The 10911-nt window shown below is 41.4% G+C and overlaps 2 protein-coding genes across 2 annotated transcripts in view; both read left to right on the forward strand.

Annotated features, from left to right (window-relative positions):
• Positions 1-3618, forward strand: part of LOC111658113 (microtubule-actin cross-linking factor 1, isoforms 6/7-like) — a 4438-nt gene extending 820 nt beyond the window's left edge. The window contains exon 4 of the mRNA XM_023410529.2: positions 3556-3618. Within this exon, the coding sequence (XP_023266297.2) occupies positions 3556-3618 (63 nt within the window). The remainder of the gene's footprint in view (positions 1-3555) is intronic.
• The window catches only part of macf1b (microtubule actin crosslinking factor 1b), a 21706-nt gene continuing 13578 nt past the window's right edge, over positions 2784-10911 (forward strand). The window contains 9 exon segments of the mRNA XM_087175196.1: positions 2784-3556; positions 6638-7374; positions 7583-7639; positions 7769-7939; positions 8515-8681; positions 8791-8950; positions 9057-9141; positions 9450-9694; positions 10852-10911. The exon segment at positions 10852-10911 is cut by the window's right edge and continues 25 nt beyond it. Of these exon segments, the coding sequence (XP_087031322.1) occupies positions 6718-7374; positions 7583-7639; positions 7769-7939; positions 8515-8681; positions 8791-8950; positions 9057-9141; positions 9450-9694; positions 10852-10911 (1602 nt within the window). The 5' untranslated portion in view covers positions 2784-3556; positions 6638-6717.

Consider the following 10911-nt stretch of genomic DNA (forward strand, 5'->3'; position numbering starts at 1 on the left):
CAAGACTAGTTCCTCTCTAGGAAAGATTTTTATGCAAGTATTTAGTCATGTTATAGGTCAGAAACTGAGGCTGCAGCAAAATGTGTCCCATCCCAGGTAACTTACATCCCATAGATTTCAGCAGTGCTCTCACATTAATGATTAGGTGCTGTGATCCTTAGAAAAAGTGCCTCAGTTTTTTGTTGTCTAAACAAAATGTTTGTAAAGCTAGCAGCATGGCTTTAGGGATGGCGATGTCCATTTGTCAGATCCACTGCTTTGGTCCATACTGAAATATCTGTAACAACTTTTGGATGCCATTAAACTTTTGTGACGACCCCCGCCCTCTCCTGTCAACCTATTTTGGTCTGCCTGTGTTTCATTTACCTGGTGGGTGGGGCAGGGATCATTTGTGACAACTGGTAACACCTGGGTCCAGGGCACCCAATTTATAAAGCTCTGGCTGCTGGTAGTCCCTCTCTCTCACCTTCCCTGCAAGCAATTGGTTTCTCATAATGCTTTAGTTCTTTCCTTTTTTTTTTTTTTTTTTTTTTTTTTTTTTTTAATTCTTTTTATTTTTTGTTTGACAGTGAGGAGGCAGACAGGGAACAAAGCAGAGAGAAGAGATATGATGTGAGGTGCAACAAAGGTTGTAGAGGTTGCAGTTATATGGCATCTGCTGTAACTATTGGGCCACCTCATCACTCCTGTTATTTCTTTTCTTTTTTCTTTTTACTTTTCATGCACTTACAACACTTGCAAACACTCCCCGCTCTGATGCATATCCTACACTGCTGATTCTAATGACATTAACTCTCAATGGATTATTGTGATTTTGTTAAGCTCATCTAACCTTAGTAGGTTATGCCTAGAATTGTTTAACACAAACCATTATATTTCTCGAAATCTCACATTTAAATTCTGCCTAAACATAACCAACTTCCTGCAGAAAGGGGTGTAAGATGTTCTTCCAGAGAGCATGGACAAACAACGTATTCTGTCATTTGGATGACTTGTTATTTGATCTTGACAACTATTGGGTGGATTATCATTAATTTAAAAGCATCATAAAACATCATTCATCCTCTGACTTGACATGATTGGCTCAAAAAGTTAATTTTCCTAATACCTTGGTCTATGACCAGATACATCACTTGCAAACATAATGGAAATCCCATCAGGTACTGCTGTACTGAATGTTTATGGCTAAATAACCAATGCCATGCCAACAGGTTAAACTAAGGTGGTTAGCCTGGTAAGTATTAGCTGCTATAGGTCAAATCATTACTTTGCCTAAGTATAGCCTCCAAAAGCCACAAGTCTGGTTATAGACTATTGCTCTTATTAAGTGACAAGTCCTTCAAATTCAGTTCACTGTCTGCACACCTACATAACAAAATGTTTCAAACTAATGTGAAAAAAATGACAGAATGTGAGAAAAGTGTCATCTTCATCTGAACTATGTGTTTAATTCAGAAAGTTCCAACAGAATATACTGGAAGTAAGTCTTTGTTAATGGAGTCACATCATGATCCTGTGGCCTAACCAAATAAATCAGGTCTCAGCACACGTCTCATGCTGAATTAACTAGGTTTGCATCGACACGTTCACAGACATTTTCATCCACATGTAACATAGTAGGCCATTTACACTAGAGAGAGTGGTATTGATTATATGATATTTTGTACGTGTATTTTATGAGGTAATGTATATATTAACTTACAGTGGAATGCAAGCAGGCACATGAACATTCCTCCTACTCCTAGGAGATATTATCAATTCTGGCTGCATGAGCTGAGACAAGAAATACAGGCAAATATTTTTTGTGTAAAAAATATATATACAGTATATCATAAGTATGTGAACCAGATGTGACTGTTATTTGAAAAGTCACTGATGAGATTTATATTCTGAGTGCTTATCTTTTAACCAGACCTTGAATATTCAAACACTCAAGCAAAGACCGTGTGGATTGGGGAGGAAGCTGACTGGCAGGTATCTGCATGCAGGAAAGTGAAAGAGAGTGTGGGTGTGTGCTGCACATTCATGCGTGCATTTGGTGGATCAGTGGATTGGTTGATTATTTGGTTGGATGCAGAAAGACAGAAGGACAGGAATAAAGAGGGCAGGATTTGGGGTGTAAACACTCATTGTAAGAAAGTCACCTGTATGCATGCTTCCGTCTCTTTAGTGCACCTGCACATTACACAGTTTTCAGAGAGATATTTTTGGTGTATTAAGCTAGTGTTAATCCCATAGCTCATATCTATGTAGCTCAATATATTTAACAGAAAGAGTTCAACCACAAGAAAATGTAAGTGACTGTTGCTGTAATGGTGTTTGCATACAGTATGCTTGGTCTACAGCAAATATTGTGACTTCTTGAAATGGGGCATGATAGAATTTCACCATAGGGGTCCTTCCTTTGCCAGAAACAGAGAAAAGACTCAGTATTATCTGCCCATTGCTCTCTATTTTGTGTTTGTTTCCAGCCTCTTTGTTTATGGGTTGGGGTTGCAATGGCTGGAAGTGAGTTGAAAAGTAATCTGAGATGTTTTACAGTAATTAGTCGTCTTTGTTGCTGCTGTGGAGACTGCTGCACCGACTCTGAATGCGGAAAGAGGGGACTGCAAGGGGGATGGGGGTGAATGTGTGAGAGGGTGGGTAGCAGGGTGGGTGTGGGTCCCTTCTTTTGTAGCCTGCACTTCTCTCCCTCGCCATCGAGAGAGGGAATGGGCTGAGGCAGCTGTCACTTAACATGTGAATGTTTCGAGGGCGGCCCAGGGGTCTTTAGAAAACTCTCCTTTTTTTGCCCCCCACCCACCCCATTTTTCAAGCAGAAGCAGCATGGAGTTTCTGAGCCACAGTCAGATCCAGAGGAGGGGCTTTTGTTGGATGAGAAGGGGGGAGAGAGAGTGAGAGAAAAAGCCCAGGGAAGGTAAAAGGGGCACTTTGCCGCCTAGCTGCCTGGTACAGGAGCAACCTGAGCAGCAGCAGCGCTGGCTGAGAATGCCACCGCCTCGCCGTTATATGGAACTGGCACAATCTGACCTCCATGTGAAAACTGCTCTTGGCCGGGAACTGTGGGAGTTCAACTGAGCCGTTGGAATACATTGTCTCCATCTGGGCGCACTATCCCATCAGCGGCGTTAACAAGGAAGGAATTCCTCTATCACAGCTCCCACAACAAAGAAGAAAGGGAGAGGAGCAGAGCTGGTGGGAGGAGAAGTGAAGTGAGGGGAGGGGAGGGGTGCACTGTGAGGAGAGAGGAGGACATTGTTTGCCTGTGACTGTGGGCAACGGAAAAGCATGAGTTATCAGGGCATGTGTGAGTGTGTTTAGTAAGAGTATTTGTTTGTAAGCATATGTGAATGAGTGAACTAGATTGAGTGTGTGTTGAAGGGAGTATGCAAGTGTGTGTGTGTGAGGAGCCATCAGTTTGGGATGTTGGAGCTGGGAGGCCGTTCAAAGGATGCTCAAACAAAGCTGGATTTTTTTCTTTCTCTCCTTTTTGAATGGTGATTGAGGACTGGCTGGATTCCTTTACTCATGCTGTTGCGCTCAACTCTGCTTCAGGGTAAGTGTGGTTCACGTAAGCTTCAAACCGCCAAAACCACCAGTGACCCAGGATCAGCATAGAGAGAGTTTGATTTTGGACTTTTTGCTGGTCACTGACTGAACTGGAGAACCATGTGACAGTAAATGAGTTCTGACTGAGGGATTCTCTTCACTAATTCTTACTAAGTAAAAAGTACAAGTTCAGCGGGAAATTATTTATTCCAGCATAAATAACATCAGTGTGAAGGGATCATTCTAATGTAAGTAGATTTTATTTAGTTGAATTTGTACAGCCTCTTGAAAGGATTCACAATTCTGATCAGTATTTTTTACGTTTCAGTCGGCAGGCCCTTTTCAATAACCATTCATTTTGTCAAAACCATGCTGACATTTGATTATATTTATTATATTTTATATACAGTATACATTTAGATTTGTGTTGTGTGCTTAGAGATCTGTCTTTGAGATGAACATGTGACCTTGTGCAATATCCACCCTAAAATGTTATGAGTCTCATGGGTGAATGCACAGCTGCCATCCTTAATTAGGGACCACTACCATGATTACTACTTCAGGATCTCCCTTAACAGAGACTGACACACAGCAGTGACATGACATCATGGCGCTCTACTGTTGTGATTGATGATTATTGTTCAGCTACAAATTACAAATCTACCCACATAGAACTACTTGAATCATCTAAATGGGTCAATCGATGCAATACATATGATGAACATTAGATTTTTTTGTTTTTAGTATTTTGATAATGTGAGGTGTTCAAAACATTTGTGTGTATATATATATATTTATATATATATATGCATACACATGTCTCCCATATTGAGATTTAGATAATAATTAGAGTTTAATTGTGAAAATGTAATTTTTGTTTTCTTCCAGACAATAGCATTAGGATTTTTTAATTCATATTCTTTTACCATAACATGGCGAAGCCCCCATACTACAGTGATAATCAAATTCATCAGGAAATGGACTGCGGTCATGTATCATAAATCACTGTTGAGAGGAAATAAGGGGCTGGGCTGAATTAAGGGCCATTTCAAAATAGGTTAAGTGATGGGATGGTTAGGTCATCCGCAATACGAGTTAAATGGTGGAGTGGTTCTATGGTTCTTTTTCTAGTATCATTATGCTAGAAAGTGAGAGGTTACAGGCTTGAAGGGCGTTGGGAGGGTTTTTCTGGTTTGCTTTGATTGTAGAATAATGTAGGTCATGGCATTGTTAAATTATTTTTTGCTTGGGCCAAAAAACACCTCCAAAATGATTAATTTGCTTTCTTCAAAGCGTATGTTGTTTTGAGCACCTAATGGATCCAGTACACATAATGAAGAAAAAAAAATTAGAATATTTTTGTACAGCACATGTGCTCGCTAATGAAACTACTCAGCACATCCTCACATTCAGTGCTGTGAGATCACTGTAGAGGCAACTGTGTAATTTAGTAAATGACCACACATGCGGCGCAGTAACCAGACACGGCACACCCACTCTCTTGAATTGTTAACCCATGTGGACATGGCCACAGACACACTCTCTGCCCTCCTCGAGAGACTGCTGGGCAGTGATCTGAGCTAACTGGGTAATCATTGATCCTGGGGCTGGGGCTTTGTCTGGGCACCACTCTCTGATCTGACTGTGTACTCCCCTGTGGACCCCCTGACTGCATCATCTGCTCTACAGAGACATCCATGATGCAGGTAATTAGTAGCCTAATGCACATGGATGCATCGTATCAAACTAGGTCATGATTCTACTTTATTTGAAGGCTGTGATATATATCTTAGCTATAATTAGTTTCATATTTGAGAGACACGCAAATCAGATTTGATTCAAATATGGGGTGGATACTGACAGAAGCACAGAAGCAGAGAGCTGCAGATTCAGCATAATTTTGTCTGCCTACAGTTTGACTGTGAGATGTCACTGTACGCCACTGTAAATCCACCTCGTTTGTATTTCAGCCAGAAAAAAATAGGAGACAACATCCCAATTTCCCCCTTGTTGACCCATATTGCTCCCCTGCAGATCTTTAGACACCAAGCATGACCTGAGGTAACCTATATAATTCTGAATGGAGCAGTCCAACCCCGCCTCAGGGGGAGGTTCCCAACTTCAACAGGATCCCTCCCTGTGATCTCCTGATGGGCTCACCTCAGCTCCTCTAGACCAAGATAATTACATTCACCTTTAACCCTACTGTCAAAACAATGAAGGCACTGAGCTGAGGGTGAAGCAGACGGGCTGACACAGTTTGAAACTGTCACTGTTAGTGTGAGTCTTTACAGTAATATACTAATTTTGGTAAAATGATGTTGATGAGCTCATTATTCGATTGCAAATTGTCATCCAGTGATGCAGCAATAGTAACTAGAGAAAAGCCTGATATCTTATGAGCTCCAGTTGGTGACTGTGACAGAAAATTTTAAAAAGCAATTATATGCATATTAAAGTATGCTGTTGATTGTTGTGTATTTTTCTAACTATCCCCCACCGCCCTCATGCCACTCTGTGTTCCTGTTGTTTTATTTCCCCCCCAGAGAAATGAGGCGATGTCTGCGTTTTTATGGCTGTCATATTTGATCAGATCCTCAACTGGTTTCCCAGGACTGGTTGAGGCTGAGTTAGAGAAAGAGCTGGCTGGCTGCCACCGGTTCTCTGTGCCAGGCTAAACAGTGGGATCCTCGACAAGCCTGTCACATTGATTTCTAAACCCGGAATATTTCAGTTGGTGATGTGAGACAGAGGGGAGCATGTGTGTATGTGGTTGCGAGGAAGACAAAGGGACAGGGTATATCCTGGCCAAGTATCTCTGCTGTAGTTCCCTGTGGTCTTTCAGCATCAAGAAAAGGGCAACTTTGGTACAGAAATTTAGCAAATGAAGGCTATAAGAGATGGTTTCATTTTATCTCATGGCAGTTTTCTGATGATATAAGCTGTGGCAACCAGCATTTTGTGATTTTGAAGAAGAAATGTTGCACTTTTAAAGAAACAAAGAACAGCAGTGGTATGTCTTAGTTGATTTGCACAATGAGCATGTTTCCACTTCATGATGACCCAGAGCCCCCTTGTCTTATTTTAGGTAGCTGAAGGAACCCCCGCATGCATGGCCGAGGGGCCTAACCTCACCTATTACCTCACGAGCCTCTGGGCTGAAGGATTATGGGTAACCTCATCAGCCGGCCCAGCTGCCTGGGCCAGAAGTCCAAGCATGTGAGGTCAGACGAAGACTTCCTGAAAGAGTGCTACCAGCGACGAAGAGAGTGGCAGTCCCCAGAGCAACATGGAGAGACCAAACGAGAAGAGCCTGTCAAAGACAAAGCTGGAGAGGGTGCCAACAAGGAAAGAGAGGTTGAGAGAGACAAAGAGACACAGGAAATTGACTACAAGCGAGAGGAAGGGACTCATACTCCCATTTCAGACAAACCCCTCCGCAGCTCTCCTGCCTCCACAATCAGGAGCAGTAGTACTCTGGAGAACGCCTGGCACAGCAGCCCCTCGCCAATAAAAACATCCCGAAATGGTACGCTAACAAGAAGAACAGTGCCTCCGGAGTTTTCCAGATCCCCCCTGGTTCATCCGGACAAGAGCACTACAGAGAGAAGGGCCAGCTTCCAGAGGAGAGACTCTAGGGAAGGAAGTCCCTGGTCATGGAAGACTGTGGCATCACGGGAGGTTACAGAAGTGACGGAGGTGACAGAGACGACTGTAACCGAAATCGTAGAAGTGACAGAGTATCCTTCAGGAGATAAAGGAGGGGATCCGATAGTCACCAGAACTGTTAGAGTCCTGAACGGGGTGGCCGAGGAACTCGCTGAGGTTGATAAAAACACCAACTTTCAACAACACCAAATCTCATCTACTGTATCTTCCATTTCATTCTTTCCTCTTCTCATCAAACCAGTCATTCTCACCATAGTCTCTTTCTTTAAAAATAATAACATAAAAATAATGTTTTCTCCCAGTGACATGGCGGTGGGTCTTTTTTATGAACTGATGCAACATGTGGACTACATTTATTTTACAGCTCCAAAGTGAGGGACATTCAAGCTCAGACCAGGATTCTAGCCTGGATAGATGGAGGGTATGTTTTACCCTTTCCTATTTTATCCTTGTGTTGCAACACCAAAACTTATCATGTGTCACCTGAAAGCAATCTCATATTTTCATTTTATCATCCTTCAGCTAATATTTTGTGATGTTGTTTCTCAAGGGAACAAGATCTGCCTTGGCACTGAGGGATGTGTCAACAGACTCTGAGACCTTTCTCCAAAACCTGGACGCTTTGCTGACATGGGTGTGTGAGATAGAGGAGCTCACAGCCAATCAGAAACCCCCATCATCAGAGGTCAAAGTGGTGAAAGCACAGCTCCAAGAACAAAAGGTGTGTTATCAGCAACATCACAACACTTCATTCCTTTGCTCTAAAAAATATCTAGTATTATAGCAGAGGGAATACACCTGAAAGGTGCACCTATATAAAGGTATGCTGAGGTCATGGAAAATGGTCAACTGCTTCCTTTATTATATAAATTCAGTTCTATTCAGTGGTGAATGGGTTGCATTCATAACATAGACACAATGAAGCTCAGTCTTTGTGAAGATTTCCTGGGGGTATGAAAAAAGCAAGGAAGTCTCTCACCTTTCAGCCGTAATCACACCTATTGTGAGCTCTTCGGATGAGGTGAAACCTGCCTGGCTCTTGACAATGTAAGCTTGACACACAAGACTGGGCGTCCTCCACACTGACACAAAGGCAAGCAAAAAACAAGAATAGGGCTTTGATAAATATTAAATAAATTTTCTGTAAAAGTGATGAGAACATTTCTGACTCATGCTACTCTTTGTACTTTTTCTTGAAACCTCAGTCTTTCTACAAATAGGGATAAAATATTATAGACTCTAAACCTTTTGATTTCATGAGTATGCCTTTACCTGACGTGTAATGTTGTATTACAGCTATTGCAGCGCCTCTTAACAGACCGCCAGAATAGTATGGACTCTATGATGTTAGAGGGCCCTCGGCTGGTAGAGGCCCACCCAGCAGAGGAGGGGGAGCAGGCAAAGGTCAAGCTCTCCACTCTCAAACAGAAGTGGGAGGCCTTACAGCTGGAGGCAGAGCAGAGGTCAGCTGCTTTTACTGGCAATGCCACACATTCACTTGGCAAAGCATACTGCATGATAAAAATCTTACTCACCAATGCTAACAACAGTGGACATTTTTCTTGTTGGTAGGAGGGCGAGTCTGGAGCTCATTCTGCCCAGGGCCCAGCTCTTCCAGGAGGGAGTAGACAGCCTGCAGCAATGGCTCATATCTGTGGAACAGACGCTTGCTGAACTACGAAATGCAGAAAGAGTGATGCTGCATCTCTCAGACGCCACGGATCGGGCCAAGGTTGTAAATCTAACATGTGCGGTTTAATTGTATGTAAACTATAGTAAATTTCCATTGTGTTATTTGAATATAAAAATATAATTTTCACATGTTTTCATTTCAACAGGCTGTTGTTGAAGAGATACAAATCAAAACCGCTGAGTTAGGGAAAATACAAAAATCAGGACATGATCTGATGGAAGCAATTACAGGTAATATTTACTATAAGGTAAAAATGTATGTCCAGGAGTATGGTTGTGGAAATCAATATTTATTAAATGAATTAAACCAATTCTGATATTTTGTTCCAAGACTACCAGTGGCAACAGCTGACTTTTCCATTGTAACATCTATTGATAGTAATACTAATACATGCTCCTACAGATGGTTTCGTGTGGAATCTGGTATACTAGACAACTGAACTCAGATTGATTGATTTTTTAATATTATCAATATATGCTAAAATATTTTGGTTTTACCCCATGCATGTTGACATGTCCAGTGTTTGTGATCAATTCAGAGGAGGAAGCCCAGCAGGTGCAAGAGAAGACGGATGCTCTGCGTATCCGTTGCTCTGTGCTGAGTCTGAGCAGTCTGGATGTGCTGCAGAGGCTGGAGCAGGCCCTGGAGGCTTCTAGCCGCTGCACCTCCAGCCAGGAGGATCTCCACCTGTGGCTGGGCCGCATTGAGAGGGAGCTCTTGGGAGCAGCAGGAGCACAGACACATACTGGAGATGCAGTACTTTGTGCAGCTGAGAGACAGAGGGTAATGTTCCCACACAATCCTACATTGAAACATCAAACAGCCATAGTGTAGGTTCAAAGCAAAAGCATAAGAAAGGGTATGAATAGTAGATTAAATTAGCTATGGAAGCAAAAGTGGTATTACAATTGTTACTTTTTTTTTGACCACATTACATTTTATGACTGGAATCACTTTGGAATCATTTTGTACTTTGAATGACCTTTGTAGCTTATCATATGGCATATCATAGCATAGCAAACTATTTCTGAACTGCCAACCACATTTCCAAACAGCATGTGTAAAATAAATTACTATCAGATTAAGAAAAAAGTAGCTAGCTAGCCTCAACTGCACACACTTTATTAAACTGAACTTTTTATTTCTTAACTTTGTTAGCTACCTAATCCAGTAGCTAGCACTTAATATCAAAGCAAAATTTTTCCTTCAGGTGAACTAAGCTGATACACGTAAAGTTGGTGAGCTACTTTCTTTTAGTAAGATTTAGCATGACAACTTAATATGTTCACCAAAACCACTTCTTAAACAAATACTGTATTTTTAATCAGACATGACTTACCATGTTTAGCTATATTTGACATATATATTCAGTGGAACGCTATGTGGGGCCGGCCTTTGATGTAACGCAGAACACTTAACCCTGAAGGCCTGTTTTACAGCAGATATGTTGCCATATAATTACAGGAAAGACACAGGTGCAGTGAATAATGTCAATGCAGCGACAGAGACCTCGTTAATGTTATTAGTTCCACCTGTGTCTGGCATGAGGACCTATCTGTTCCTGATTATCCTGCTGAGGCAAATATTAGGTATCAGATTGTTTTATAGGTAATTACACATTTTTATTTTTTAAGTATGTTTCAAATTTCGTTTTACTGTATTTCTAGGTGTGCCAATTTTTTAAAAATATATATTTCTGACTTACTTTATACTTTTTTTTTCATTTTTAGCATTTTGTTATACGGTACTGTGCATATTATTTTTAACAATATTGTTATTATAATATCATTGTTAGAAATATACTTTTTACACACCACATTTATGACAGAATTATGCTACAGCCAGTATTTGCCCTGCCCTTTACACTTCAGACATGTTTGTATCAAATTGAAGTGATAATATTACTGATGATATGCTAACATACAGTTTATTCTTTTTAGCTGGAACAGGCGGTGGTGAAAGAGATGGCCTGGTTCAGAGATACAGCCCTGAGTCTTGAA

This window comes from Seriola lalandi, unplaced genomic scaffold (assembly GCF_002814215.2).
Source record: "Seriola lalandi dorsalis isolate HSWRI2012SDOR001 ecotype SW California unplaced genomic scaffold, Sedor1 jcf7180002054425, whole genome shotgun sequence".
Lineage (NCBI taxonomy): Eukaryota > Metazoa > Chordata > Actinopteri > Carangiformes > Carangidae > Seriola > Seriola lalandi.